This window comes from Pantherophis guttatus, chromosome 8, assembly GCF_059756535.1.
Source record: "Pantherophis guttatus breed Tessera chromosome 8, ASM5975653v1, whole genome shotgun sequence".
In the NCBI taxonomy this organism is placed as follows: domain Eukaryota; kingdom Metazoa; phylum Chordata; class Lepidosauria; order Squamata; family Colubridae; genus Pantherophis; species Pantherophis guttatus.
In genome coordinates this window covers 13337663-13353561 of record NC_142070.1, presented here as the reverse complement: position 1 = coordinate 13353561, position 15899 = coordinate 13337663, and the positions used below count along the sequence as shown (strand labels likewise).

The 15899-nt window shown below is 39.5% G+C and overlaps 1 protein-coding gene across 13 annotated transcripts in view; it reads left to right on the top strand.

The window, feature by feature from the left end:
* MAPK10 (mitogen-activated protein kinase 10) overlaps positions 1 to 15899 on the top strand; it is a 236462-nt gene that overhangs the window by 193322 nt on the left and 27241 nt on the right. For all 13 annotated transcript variants that reach the window (XM_034440428.3, XM_034440427.3, XM_034440424.3 and 10 more), the window contains one exon: positions 5014 to 5138. In XM_034440428.3, the coding sequence (XP_034296319.1) occupies positions 5014 to 5138 (125 nt within the window). The remainder of the gene's footprint in view (positions 1 to 5013; positions 5139 to 15899) is intronic.

Here is a 15899-nt window from a genome sequence, read left to right as displayed (position 1 = left end):
AAGATACATTCATCAAGAATCATAAGGTACAACACTTAATGATGGTCATAGGGGTACAAATAAGCAATCAAAGCATATTAGGAAACAATCAATATCAATATAAATCGTAAGGATAAAAGCAACAAAGTTACAGTCATGAATGCACATGGGATCAGCCAGACAGTCTCCCTTCTGGTCACTGACTGGATCTGGATCTATTAAGCTTTACTAAGTGTCCTGCCTCATGTCAGAGGAGCGTTGCTAAATACATCTCCCACTCTCTGTTGATCCCAATGTGGGGAAAGGATCACTGCCACAATTTTGTTCCCTTTCTTTTCAGCCTTAAAAAAAATATTTACAGGTAGTCTTCGATTTATGACCATAATTGAGTCTCAGATTTATGCTGCTAAGCAAGACAGTCATTAAGGGAAGTTTGGCCCCATTTTATCACCTTTCTTGCCACAGGTGCATCACTGCAGTTGTTTAATTAGCAACCTGGCTGTTAAGTGAAACTGGCTTCCCCATTAGCTTTGCTTTAGGTCGCAAAGGGGAATCGCATGACACTACCCTTCATAAATATGAGCCACTTATTTGAATTTTGATCACATGAGTGGTTGTGCTGCAGTGGTTGTACGTGTGAAAACCAATCATATAAGTCACTTTTTTCAGTGCCATTGTAACTTCAAATGGTCACTAAATGAATGGTTATAAATCGAGGACTACCTGTACTCGGATTGACCCCAAATGATCTACTGTATTTTTCATGGTATAAGACGCTCTGGACTATAAGACGCACCTACCTTTTTTGGGGAGGAAAACAAGAAAAAAAAATCTGCCTCTGCCTCCCAGCAATTTGCCTCCTTGCAGCAAATAGCAAATAGCTTGCTTCAGTTTCATTTTCATTTTCAGCACAGCCTGATTAGCACAAGAAAAAAAAATTGCCTCTGCCTCCCAGCAATTTGCCTCCCTTGCAGCAAACAGCAAACAGCCCGTTTCAGCTTCAGCACAGCCTGATTAGCACAAGCAGCTGATTGTCGGTTGGATCGGCCTCCCGACAATCAGTTGTTTCAGGCTGTAGGGATTGCTATTGCCGCCTCCGCGCGCCCCATTTTCGCACTCCGCATCCTGTTTTCGGCCTCCACGCGCCCCATTTTTTACGGGGATCGGAATGGGCAATAGGCAATGGCAATTTTCACCCTCTTATAGGGGGTAAAAAGTTCGTCTTATACTCCAAAAAATATGGTAAATGGTGTTTTACATATCATACTTGAAAATGCTAAGCGGTGATGCCAAGAGGAGGCCAGATAGGTGAAAAAAAGTCAAGAAAGGGCCATAACGGTGTGCAATCAAAGCCTTCCTGGTCTTTTTTAATGTGCCTTGTATGTGGTATGTTTTTAAAGGGAAGTTCTTTGTGCAATTGTGACTTCATCTTGATTTTTTGATGTCCCAGGATGTGATAATGGCATCAGTCAACAATTATGACAGATTATCTTTTTCTAGTCTCCTCCCATCCCTTTTGATGATATATAGGTTAGTGTATCTACAAGGCAGGGATTATACATACACACGAACTCATACATATACATGCCTACTGGTGCTGCCAGCCATAATTTCTTTCTTATTTTTACACACCTGTCACCAGAATAGGGTCATGATTGTGTCGTCAAATGTCACAGGCTTGATTTAAAACCAGACTATAACACTGAAAGGTTGTAGATAAATTTAAATGAGTGGTGAGGATGTCCTTGGAAATATAATTGCGACATGAATATATGTGTTCCATCATCTACTATTTTATCCCCATCTGTTTTTTTTTTCCTGAAAATGTTTAATCCAAAGCTTACAATTCCTACTATCAAAGGAAGGCTACAATTAGGACTGTTAAATTTAATTACCAGGGATGGGTGGATTAAACTAGGCCTCTCCAGATGTGTAGGGACTGGAGAATTCTAGGAGTTGTAGTCCCAATACATCTGTTGCTGCCAGTTGGAGAAGGGTGGTGGAGGAGTCTGATTTCTGATTTGTTTCATTATGAAAAAGTTGTATTTTTACTGTGGGTGTTAGCTTAGGGCAGGGGTCTCCAACCTTGGCAACTTTAAGATTTGTGGACTTCAACTCCCAGAGTTCCTCAGCCAACTGACTGAGGAATTCTGGGAATTGAAGTCCACAAGTCTTAAAGCCAGCTGGCTGAGGAACTCTGGGAGTTGAAGTCCACAAGTCTTAAAGTTGCCAAGGTTGGAGACCCTTGGCTTAGGGCACTAACTAATTTTGAAATAAATACATGTGTAAATCCATTCTACTCCATTTCCATATGAAACTGCACCTAAATCTTACCTGAGCTTTAAATTTTCCAGTTTAACACAGAAAAGGAGTCAAATAGATGTATACGTATATTTGTTTGGACAAATTGTAAATGAATGCAGAAACAAAATATAACAATCAGTTTGTGTTAGCTATTTGGAAAGGTTTAATTGTTGAGAGGCCCCTTCAGACGATGAAGACCTAAGCTGTAACTTGCATGACTCTGAATCAATTCACGTGAAACTTTGGTAGAAATTGTGAAGGCCAATAATTCAAATTGGCTTGAATTGAACCTTTGTTAGTAGAAGGTATGCCACCTTCACTTTTGGCAGATTTAATACCGATAATTGAAAACCACCTTATAACCACAGTGCCAGATGAGATGTAGCCATTATCTGCAGAGGTTTGAATAGAGATGATTTAAATATAAAGGAATCCTGTGATTGTCTTCAACATGAAAATAAACGTCCTAAGAAAACATGGATTGAGGGAAAATGTTTTCATTTACAGCTCTGGAATCTACCAACTTAAAATGGATATCAATTTTGAAGGCATTAGATTCTTAAGGCTTTCTGCAGTGGCAACGCATAATGTTTGTTAATCCGCTACAATTTGCATGTCATTTATTTACACATATATTTATTTCCCTCTTGATTCCTTCCTCATCCAACTTCACTCCTGTGGTGAAACAAAAAAAAAAAAAAAAGGAGGTGGGATTGAACAGGGGATTTAAAGCATATGCACAGAAAAAAATGTGTTTTCTTTTGTTGCCTTCCTGAATTAAACTTGTAGATATGTTTTTATGTGCATGGATTATTCATCTAGTGTCAAAAAATGCTCCATCTCTGATAATGATACGACCCAAGAACAATAAAGAAAAGTATCATTCAAAAAACTATTCCAACGAATACTTAAATTTTTGTTAGACTCAATCAGGTTTGTGGTTGTGTAAATGATACTACCTATCCCATGCAGGTTAGCCTAAGCAGGAATTCTCACGTTCCTTACAATTGGGTAATTCTTCTGATGGATTGCAGTCTAAATTTTAGAGCAGCATATAATTCAGCAACAAAGCAGACTGTATCTATCTATCTATCTATCTATCTATCTATCTATCTATCTATCTATCTATCTATCTATCATTTATCCATCTATCTATCTATCATCTATTGTATCATCTATTTATCATCATCCATCATCCATCCATCCATCCATCCATCTATCTATCCATCTATCATCTATTGTATCATCTATCTATCTATCTATCTATCTATCTATCTATCTATCTATCTATCATTTATCATCTACTGTATCATCTATCTTTCTTTCTTTCTATCTATCTATCTATCTATCTATCTATCTATCTATCTATCTATCTATCTATCATTTATCCATCCATCTATCTATCATCTATTGTATCATCTATTTATCATCATCCATCATCCATCAATCCATCCATCCATCTATCTATCCATCTATCATCTATTGTATCATCTATCTATCTATCTATCTATCTATCTATCTATCTATCATTTATCATCTACTGTATCATCTATCTTTCTTTCTTTCTTTCTTTCTATCTATCTATCTATCTATCTATCTATCTATCTATCTATCTATCATTTATCATCTACCATATCATCTATCTTTCTAGCTCTATCTATCCATCCATCCATCCATCCATCCATCCATCCATCCATCTATCTATCTATCTATCTATCTATCTATCTATCTATCTATCTATCTATCTATCTACTCTATCTATCTATCTATCTATCTATCATTTATCCATCTATCATCTATTGTATCATCTATCTATAATCTGTCTGTCTGTCTGTCTGTCTGTCTGTCTGTCTGTCTGTCTATCTATCTATCTATCTATCTATCTATCTATCTATCTATCTACCTACCTACCTACCTACCTACCTACCTACCTACCTACCTACCTACCTACCTACCTTCCTACCTACCTACATACTTACATACCTACATACCTAAGCTCTTAAATGGTTAAACCAAGATCTGTTAGTTCTTTCTCAGCACATCTGAACTATTTTGAAATATGAACTAGTGGACCTATCAGGGAAAGTTGGGAAGAAATATTCTGAAATATTCCTGAAAGTGTGTGCATGTGTGTGTGTAATTTTATATAAATAATAATTAATGATTTTAGATATTTATTGTTGTAGTTTTCTTATATGTTACCCAGAGTCACTTGCTGTGTAAGATGGACAGCTATATAAATCAGATAAATTGGCACACACACACACATTCACACACAAAAATAAACCTGCATATTTTAGATTTTTAATGCAAAGTGCATTAAGGAAAATGTATATAAATACATGTCTATTGTATACAACTATTGAAAACACTGTATACAAATACATGTCTATTGTATACAACCATTGAAAAATAAAAATTCCAAACTGATGTAGAAAAAAAGAAATGAACTAAACAAAATAGGAAATGGAAAAAGGGGGGAAATGACCTTTGTTCCTAAGTCAGATATTCTAAAATATTAATTTTATAAACAGCTTCAACTTAAAATGGCTACTTCTGGCTTCCAAAAGATCTAACGGAACCATCTATAAACTTTCTTGTTCTTTAGCAAAAGTGAGTTCTGCAGAACATCTTCAAAATATGTATTGAAGCCACTGAATATGGCATTGTAAGTTATATCTCCATCCATTCTTTCCCATACTGATGCATTTTCTGTTTTCGTTGCTCCAGCTAGCCAAGCTAGGGACCTTTTATCAAAGATGCTAGTGATTGACCCAGCCAAACGGATATCAGTGGATGAAGCCTTACAACATCCGTATATCAATGTCTGGTATGACCCAGCAGAAGTGGAGGCGGTAAGTAGACCATTAACTTTGAAATTAGAACTTTGAATGTTTTAGAACTAACCTTCCTTGAACCTTCTTTCTGTTTGTTTTCTTTTTATCATTACAGTGTTTAGCAAAAGCAGCTCTTTTCAGTAGAATCTGTTGTTTCCCAAACCAATTGTTAACCAGTGCCACATATTGTACTTTATTATAAAACATGGGTGTTCTTCTTCCCAATAGTTTTTTAAAAAGTCTCAAAGTGGTTTGCGTTGTACTTTCTGTTCTAAAATGGTACTTTCAGCAAATCTTAGTCTTCAATTGGTCTAGAACAGGGGTCAGCAACCTGTGGCTCTGGAGCCGCATGTGGCTTTTTCACCCCTCTGCTGCAGCTCCCTGTCACTCAAAATATGTGTCACAACTGCCAATGTGCGACACCCACCGGTATGCAACTTATTGAGCTTTTCAACCCCCGGTAGGCCAACCATGGATAAATCCAAGAAAAGAAAAGTTTCAGAATGTTTAATTCAACTACATATGCTAATTTTGTGGCCGCTCAAGAAATAGTCAGGCACAGGAAGGGTTTTGTGGCTCCCAGTGTTTTCTTTTCTGTGGGAAATAGGTCCAAATGGCTCTTTGAGTGTTTAAGTTTGCAGACCCCTGGTCTAGAACAGCTGTCACGTCAAGAAGTAGGATTTCCAATGACAGAGATGGGCAACCTATTTTCTAGACTATGGACTTACTTTTTTGTAGTCCTTAGAGTTCACCCCAAGACCGCATCATTATATAATTACCAATAAATGGTGGCATTACTTTATGCCACCTTTATGATGAGAAACAGAAGAAGCATCACAAGACTCAAATAGATGTAGTAGTTTAAAAAATGAAGAGCTGGGGACCTTAGACTTAGAATAACTTTATTGTCATTTTGAATGTACACTAATTGCCATACATTAAAATGAAATTTTGTTGCATACAGCTCTCAAAGGGTCACCACCTCCATTATACATTACATAAACATGACAAAATAAATAAATAAATACAAAATTATACATATACCCACATATATTATAGGACACAGAGAAACAACACAGTTTAGGTCGGATGAATACATGTACATGGCGAGAAAAACGAATCTTGCGAGTTTACCAGACGGATGGCATAGGGAACTTAGCTGTTACAGAATCTGGTAGTCCTGCTAGAAATACTTTGAAACCTCCTCCCAGAGGGGAGCAACAGAAATAGGCCATGAAGTGGATGTGTGGGGTCGCTAACCATTCTTTGAGCTCTAAACACATAGCGCTTATAAGCAGTATCCTGAATAACAGGAAGCGAGCTTTCTGTGATCTTCTCGGCTGTCCTCACCACTCTCTGTATGGACTTTCTATCTGAGGCACTGCTGCCACCAAACCAAACAGTGATGCAGCAATTTGTTAAAACGCTCCCAATTGTTTACCAATGTAGGAAAAATACTCAAAAACCCTTCCTTTCAATGACAAGCATCTAGGTACATTAAGACTGCCTCCTTCATGTAGAACCAGCTGTCTAGTCTGTAAATATCTGAGTAGATATGTTGAGAGCAGGGCCGGATTTTCCTATAGGCTAACTAGGCTTCAGCCTAGGGCCTCAAGATCAAGAGGGGCCTACATTCAAATTGTTAGCAAAATTAAAATTACACTTTCACTATAGGTGAAAGGGCCTCATAAGTGGAATAGCCTAGGGCCTCTTTTCATCTAAATCCGGCCCTGGTTGAGAGTATCCCATAGGTGAGGTTTGGAGGGCAGGAAACAAGATTGTCAATAACACTTTCATCCTGGAATTCAATTCAATAGTTTTATTTCTGGAGCTTCTTACAGTAAGCGAGAAAGTGGTGAAGACTGAGCTAATTTGCTGGGCTTTAACTCAGAGACTTGCTAATACTAGACGCTGGTAGAGCAGTGGGTGGTTTCAATTTACTATATGGATTGGTTGTGTTGTTCTTAATGGATGCACTGCAAACTATAGCGTGCTGCAGTGGAGAAGTCTGAATCTATAAGAAGAATAAAATAAACAAAATAATAACACCATTATCTTCTCATTGGGTGTTTGGCTGCCAGAGTGAGGATAAAAGCTTGGGTTTGTCTGCTGAAAAAGTTTACTATCCTGATCAATTGATCTGACTTTAATCTCTTACGTCTGCCTCTGCATTTCTGTGCACCTGAAAGATGAGTCCACCAAGACTTTTATTTCACGGCTTGAATTATCGTACAGTCACAACTCCCAAAGTCTTATAGAACTCACATGTTAATGTCAGAGCCGAGGTGGCGCAGTGGTTAGAGTGCAGTACTGCAGTACTTCAGCTGACTGCTAGCTGCAGTTCAGCAGTTCAAATCTCACCAGGCTGAAGGTTGACTCAGCCTTCCATCCTTCCGAGGTGGGTAAAATGAGGACCCAGATTGTTGGGGGCAATAGGCTGACTCTGTAAACCGCTTAGTTTACAGACTGTAAAAGCACTGTGAAGCGGTATATAAGTCTTAAGTGCTATTGCTAATGCAAGACAATGATAGTCATTCTACCAAGTGAAAGTCTACAAAAGCTCTTCTCTGACATAAGAGATTGGGTTTCATGGGGAATAAACAAAAGCACGATTCCTCTGCTTGTCAATACGTGACAGGCAGCTATGACATTTGCTGGGTTTCAGGCAGTCTCTGAGAAGTATTGTAGGGAAAACCGTATTTCCCAGGAAAAAGAGCCTGGTTTAGCTCTGCAGACTAAAGCACCGTAATTAACATCCAGCTGTCTGCAATTACACCAGTTCGAATCTCCCCAGGCTCAAGGTTGACTCAGCCTTCCATCCTTTCTAAGGTAGGTGAAATGAGGACCCGGTTGTGGGGGCAATAAGCTGACTTTGTATAAATATACAAAAGTATGAAGGCTATTGCTTAATGCACTGTAAGCCGCCCTGAGTCTTCGGAGAAGGGCGGCATATAAATCAAATTAAAAAAAAAAAATACTGCTTGTAAGCTGGAACACTAAGTAGAGGTTTCTAAGTTACACCAGCAGTAGGAAATGATTCCCTCTCTTTGTTTTGTAGTGTCCTCGCACTTCCGCTTACTGCTGTTCATAAGTCAGTCCTTATCCCCAGATAGTTACGGGTTGTCCCCACTTCAAGGGATGAACCATCTCAGCAAGAAAGAGGCTAAGGGAGTGGTAGAAGATGGGATATAATGTTATATGTAGATGCAGAGATGCCCCCAGTTGCCTGAGGAAGTGCCAATCTTGGGGAGGGGGAAGGACTTCCAGATGTTCAGACTGGATTGGGCATTTGGCGACTCCTTCCCAAGGACCTGGGATAGGTAATAGAACAGAACAGAACAGAACAGAACAGAACCAGTGGTGGGCTGCTACATGGTCACAAGGGTTCGGGTGAACTCTTAGCTCTGATCACTGGCTGGGCCTACCTATCTGCCCCTGTTCTATGCTATCCATTTATAATTTACTTTCTGGCTCATTGGATGGCCCAGCTGCGTTCCGCGCCATTCCTGCTGTTCTCACCGGAGCTGCTGGAGCTGATTAGGAGCCTGTTTGAAGCTCTGTTTCTCTCCCAAAGGAGTACGTGCAAGCAAAGCAAGGCTCAGGCAGGAAAGCTTATACCATTTCGGACAAATGATTGTCCAATCTCTTCTTAAAAACTTCCAGTGGTGGAGCATTCACAACCTCTGGAGGCAAGTTGTTCCACTGATTAATTGTTCTCCTTAGTTCTAGGTTGTTTCCACCCATTGCTTCTTGTCCTGCCCTCAGGTGCTTTGGAGAATAGCTTGACTCCCTCTTCTTTGTGGCAGCCCCTGAGATATTGGATCACTGCTATCATGTCTCCCCTAGTCCTTCTTTTCATTAAACTAGGCATACCCAATTCCAGCAACTGTCCTTTATATGTTTTAGCCTCCAGTCCCTTAATCATCTTTATTGCTCTTCTCTGTACTCTTTCTAGAGTCTCAACATCTCAACCCTCAACTTAAGCGAGGGATAGTATCTTCAAGTCTATTTTGTCCTCCTCCGCTTCTCCTCTTTCTTCTTTTCATAAAAGACTCCTTAAATGTAAAGGTTCCCCTCGCACATATGTGCTAGTTGTTCTCGACTCTAGGGAATGATGCTCATCTCAGTTTCAAAGCCGAAGAGCCAGCAACTGTCCAAAGACGTCTCCGTGGTCATGTGGCCGGCACGACTAAATGCCAAAGGTGCATGGAACGCTGTTACCTTCCCACCAAAGGTGGTCCCTATTTTTCTACTTGCATTTTTTACGTGCTTTTGAACTGCTAGGTTGGCAGAAGCTGGGACAAGTAACGGGAGCTCACCCCGTTACGCGGCACTAGGGATTCGAACCGCTGAACTGCCGACCTTTCGATTGACAAGCTCAGCATCTTAGTCACTGAGCCACCGCATCTTAGACTCCTTAGAGTGGCTTTAAAAAATGAAAGGCAATCCCTGCTCTTGGGTTTACAAACTACAAGACAAAATAAAAATGGGAAAAGTATCGAGGAACTGAAAGATCTGAATAATCACAGAAATTATTTACAAAACACCCTGTTATTTACCAAACTGGAATAAAAATGGTTCAAGCAGAGCAGGAATCCAAATTCACTAAACTCTGAGCTTAGCCGATGGAAGGACATGCCTAATAGACACGTTGATAGCTGATGGATGGAGAGGCCACAGAGAGGCAGTTTCTCATTATCTTTGATGATAATCCTGCTTGCCCTTGACCCTCACTGCAGTCCAGAGGAATTAGATGTCAGATCCTTTGCCTGAATTATTCTAAGGATGTGCCCATATGATGGGATATCAAAATGTTCAACTCGTAAGCTTGGAGGAAAGATTAATGGGGTAACCTGATTCCTACACCAAGCTGGTAGAAGATTCTTCATCCATAATGTATCTAGTAGGAACGGGAATCAGCATGGTCCTTCTTCTATTCTAAAAACCATCTAAGCATCATTAACCCTCTTTTTCTCTGGTGAGGGTAAAGGTCAGGGGTTAGTACCCAGTTACAGGAGATGTAATGAATTACAGGAAGCCTCCTAAGGTCCCCTACAGCAGGGGTGTCAAACTCAAGGCCTGTGGGACAAATCCGGCCTACAGGGTGCTTAGTTCTGGCCCACAGGGCTACCCTGGAAACAGTGAAGGACCGGCCTGTGGTGCCTCTGCCAGTGAAAACAGAGCTCGGGAAGGCTGAACGTGGCCTGCCCGGCCTCCATTTTCTGCCGCGACGGCCTCCTGTAACATTTTACCACCTAAAATGGAGCCCAGGGAGGCTGAGCTTGGCCCTCCTGGGCTTTGTTTTTGGCTGCAACGGCCTCCTGCAGCCCTCTGCCAGTGAAATTGAAGCCCAGGGAGGCCGAGTGGCCACGCCCGTCCCCCATGCCCCCCCTCCGAAGTCAAACACAACCCTGATAAGGCCCTCAATGAAACCGAGTTTGACACCCCTGCCCTACAGAGAATCTTATAATCTTTCTCAGTGTTTGTGTTGCACTGGGAATGAATTCATTAGTGTTTATGTGATGCTTAATTGCCACTTGTGATGAGGCGTGGTATGGAAAGCTGGGTATAGACTGCAAGAGTGTTTTGACAACGAGACCCAGGAACTGTGGAGTTCTGAGTTGTACGCATGTGTGCATGAATGCACGCGGGCAACTTCTAATAATTTATTTTAGCATGTTGTAATAGAGTAATTCTATTATAAATTCTATTATTTTTATTATATATATTTATTATATTATTATATTTATTCTATTGTAAATAAAATAATGTTGTAATAGAATAATGTAATAGAGTAATAACAGCATTCTGTGCGCCTTTGGCGTTTAGTCATGCCAGCCACAGGACCACGGAGACGTCTTTGGAAAGCCCTGGCTTTTCAGTTTTGAAACGGAGATGAGCACCGCCCCCTAGAGTCGGGAATGACTAGCACATATGTGTGAGGGGAACCTTTACCTTTAATAGAGTAATTCAATTTCCTATTCTTTTAGGGTTTTGTAACTTCATCTTCTTCCCACTAACTTTTTTGTAGTTTCTAAAGGCCTTCCTAACTATTCCACCAACGTTGGAAACTTAATAGCAAAATAAATCAATAAAACAACAGTTTCTTGCAATTTTGAGTTGGAAAACACAAGAACCTCTCTAAAAAATCTCTCAAAAACAAGTGGAATTTTTAGTGATTTTTTTTCCCTTTTTATTTTCAGGAGATTATTTGACATGAGTAAATCCTTAAGGTTCTCTCCGTTAGAATTGCTAAGAGATTGGAACTTGCTCCTTAACTTTTTATTTATTTATATCTGAAGTTTAATCTTATTTTGGAGGGGGTGGAAGGAAAGGGGGAAGCTGGAGGGAAATCAGTCACAAGGGAGTTGACATTTAATTACTTGCTTGCTTCCCAGCTTTTTCCGTTCTCCGAACTCCCTAATTTTAATCCATCTTCGTATAAGCCTCTTCTATGTTTTGCTAAGGGAGATGTGCCTGCTTTTACTATTATAAGAGTTGCAGATGTTGTACAGCAATAAAAGTACCCCCCCAAAAAAATGAAAACAACCTACCAAACACCTTCACTTGAAATAGAAATGAAAGGTGAGAAATATATGACTTTGCAAACAAAAGCTGTGTTAAGTCAATGTAAAATCCTGGATACATGGCACTTCATTCTCTTGCGTCAAATAGATGATAACGTTGATGATGTGTGATGCTCTGATTTTGGCCGCCTTCAAAGAAGTGATTTTTTTCCTTTGGTTTTGAACTTAACCCTGATATTTAGACAATGTTCTTAGCTGAATTTTTTTAACTTAAAGCAGAATAGTAGTACAGTAGAAACTCTGCCTTTAAGAATTTGGAGCCAGCTATTAAGGTTTTAGATATAAACATCAGCATTTCTTCTCTGTAGGTGACACTACCTTAGCAGAATTTGTCTTACCTAGTAACTAAGTAGCAGTGGTCCTATATATTACATGAAAGGAAACCCTCCAGGCACAGGTGGTATTCAGCCGGTTTGTATCAGTTCCGGCGAACTGGTAGCGGCAATTGCGGTGGGCCCGCCCACCCGCCTCAGCATAATGCCGTACTATTTAGCCACGTTTTCAAGCAGGGTGCATGCGCGGAAGGCCGGGTGCATGCATGGAAGGCTGGGCGCGCGAGAAGCAAATTGGTGGTAAAAATATGTGAAATCCACTGCTGCCTCCAGAAAAAAGCAAGATTGTAGATTAGATTGGGAAATTGGGGAAGAAAAACGCACCCCTTAAGAAGACAAGGGCAAACCACATCTGTACTACTGCTAATAAAACAACATGGATGTCTTTATGAAGCCAGCAGGATGCATGTTTCAGTTGAGAGAGACTTTAACACTTTGAATAGGCTAGGAATAATGAATAATTCGACAAAGGAAAGTGGTTCTGTACAAATTTGACAAAGGAAAGTGGTTCTGTACAAATTGTAATGTAGCTCCACCTAGCTGAACCATTCAAAACTCTAGCAGTCAATTTTGAACATATTAAGGGCTTTTGCAGTATGTTTAAGGTCAGTCCCTTTGCGTACTGGTGCTTCATAACTCTATAAGCTATAAGAGGATTTCTTCCTTAGATGAGGAGGAAAAAAGCTTGAACATTAATTTGGTTTATTTTCAGGATCTCATCGTTTTAGTTTTTGTTTAATGCATTCTCTTTTGTCTATCAGTAATTATTAGAAACAGTTAAATCAAATGATAATTCTTCATGCATATCTGTCATTGAAACCTTCAATTTTCTGATGCTATTTTCCACAGTGCCTGTCTAGGATGGATCCACCATTCTTTAACAATCAGCAGGGATGCAAATAGGATGGCTTAGATAAAATACTTGTGATGGTAGGGGTCAGAGACCACATGGCTGGAGAACATTGTCTTCTCCTACAACAGGAGAATCGATATCCGGGCTGCAAAAACCTGCATGACCACTAGAGAGCAGTAAATATTTGCTATTGCTTGTCCTCTTCTCTTTACTGCCATCTAGTGTTTGCCTGCATTTGCGCTGCTCAAATATTTTTCATCTACCACATTCCTTCAGAGATAACTGGGACTGGATGCCAAACAAGCTGGGTAGAGCCCAGAACCCAAGATAGATGAGTTTACCATATTCTCTTGCCTCCATCCCAGTTTCTGATATTTCTTTCCAACCATTCATTGTCTTCTCCCTCCCCAAGAAGCAATTAGTCTGGGGGAAAAAATCCAATTTTGTCTGGATCAAAATACTGGTTGACGTTCATCCTTCCAGGCTAATAGAATATTATAATAGAATATAATATTTGTGCAAATACTCACTCCAAAGTCCTATGATGATTGTGGAAAGTTGCTATAATAAGCCTGGAATAGAAGCCACTGATAACAACTGTGCAACTAGAATGATGTCTAAACAAGTCTTACTTAATTTACCATTATTTCTGTTGGAGTCTCTGAAACTTCATTGGTGAAGAACATGTTAATTGTTTTATTCACAATTTTCTAGTTGCATCAAAGTTGTGTCCACTTGGTCCTCGGGAACCAAGACCAAGTGGTATTGTCAGTCAAGGTCTGGCATTTTGACTCCCAAGTATTGAAGTTCATAAGTAACATAATGATTATAAGATCAAAGACCAGCAACATTTAAAAATGTGCAACACAAAGGTAAAATCAAAGGGGTGAAATTAAATACTATCATGCACACACGTACACACACATGTATATATGTATGTATGTATATGTGTGTGTACACACACATACCACACATATACATACATACATACATACATACATACATACATACATACGTGTTTTTCTATCGAGACACCTGGTCTGCCCCAGCATGTGGGAGGGAGCACACTGCATCCCTTTTGCCTTTCAGCTCCAATCCAGGAGCCCTCAAGCAGTCGCATTCACGACAAACCATTTTATACCAAATGGTATAAACCATTTTATATCAGCGAAATATAAATTATATACATATATATATATATATATATATATATGTCTTCTCAAGTTTTTGCGGGTGTGTATATGTAAAAAGTTAAAATCTCGGATGTTTTCCCGCGTCATTAAAAGTCTGTTAATTGAAATACTTAAAATCTTGGCTAAAATCCCAGTTTAAAATCCTCCAAAATCCCAACAAAATACTTTGTAAGGTCTTTTGAGACTCTGGCTAAAATCCTAACCAACACTTTAAAAGTTTTCTTTTTGGCAACGTTTCGACAAGCTCTCTAACTTGTCATCATCGGGCCCCTACTTTCACTTTCTAAACTGTGTGTGTATACACACACACACACACATACACACACACACCAGGGATGGGTTCTACTTACCTTTACTACCAGTTTGCATCATGCCCACACACTCTTCTGCGCATGCGTAGAAGCTTCTGTGCATGCGCAGATCACCTATGATGACATCCGGATCAGTGGGCGGACCCTCTCGCCGGTTTAACTACCGGTTCTTGTGAACTGGGAGCAACCCACCACTGATATATACCCCGTTTCCCCCAAAATAAGACATCCCCTGATAATAAGCCCAATCAGGCTTTTGAGCGCATGGCAATAAGGCCAAGCACTTATTTCAGGGTTCAAAAAAATATAAGACAGGGTCTTATTTTAGAGGAAACACAGTATATACATACATAAATAAATACATACATACATACACACACATATATATAATACATACATACATGTGTGTGTGTGTGTGTATATATATATAATGTAAATATAATATAAAATGTACTATAATTATATATTATTTTACAATACATATATTCTTTTACAATACAGTAAAATATTACAAAGTACAAAATAAAAGTGCATATCCCCTAAAAAAGATAATTAACACATAATGAACTTGAAGTGGTGAATAAAACAGGTTTTCCTGTCATCCTTTATGCCTTCTTTTCATCATGGCAACACAGAATTTGGCTACTGCACAAGAGATGAATTATTTTGAATCTTCTAGGAGTTGATTCACATAGAAATAGTCTGACCTTCCTGGGAATTTACCTATTAGGGGCAAATGTAAGCTGACCCGATATCTCCGTGGAATTTGCAGTGTAATAGTATGTGAGAAATGGATTCAATTTTCTTGTCACCACCTGGGCAGGTACGCTTGGTTAATGGGATTTTGGAGTGTCTGCCTTGCTGGAATGTGATGCTAAGATATTATATCTGACTTTGAAAAATGGCATCTTCAGTCTGAGGAAAGTTAGATTTTGTAAGCATTTTGCTGGTTCCCAAGCGTTCTTGTTTATCTCATTTCTACCATGTTGAGGTAACTTATTAACTTTGGTACTCCATGTTTCTTATTCTTTGGGTGAACAATTATTTGGCTTGGTCATACCCTACAGAAATAAGGAATCATGTGGAAAATTAGGAATTGTGTAGAAACCTCTGCTCCATGGCTGATTCTGGGAAAAAGGAAAATTATCCATTAAAACTAGAGGAGTCGATCTCAGCAGAAAGAATTCAATTTTCAGCCGGTACTTTATCCTCCTTCTCCAATTTCCTGTGGGAAATGACCAGGCTGAGCCTGAGGCAGGGGTCAAACAAGTCATCAGTCATGGGTCCTTGCATGCTCACAAGAGATTTAAGTCCACCAAACCTTGAATTCCTTTCTATTTTTAACTCCCGCATCCTTTGTTTGCATCCTTTTTCACATACTGTAAAACAGGGGTCACCAACCTTGGCAACTTTATGATTGGAGGACTTCAACTCCCAGAATTAGCAAAGCTGGCGGGGGAATTCTGGGAGTTGAAGTCCTCCAGGCTTAAAGTTGTCAAGGTT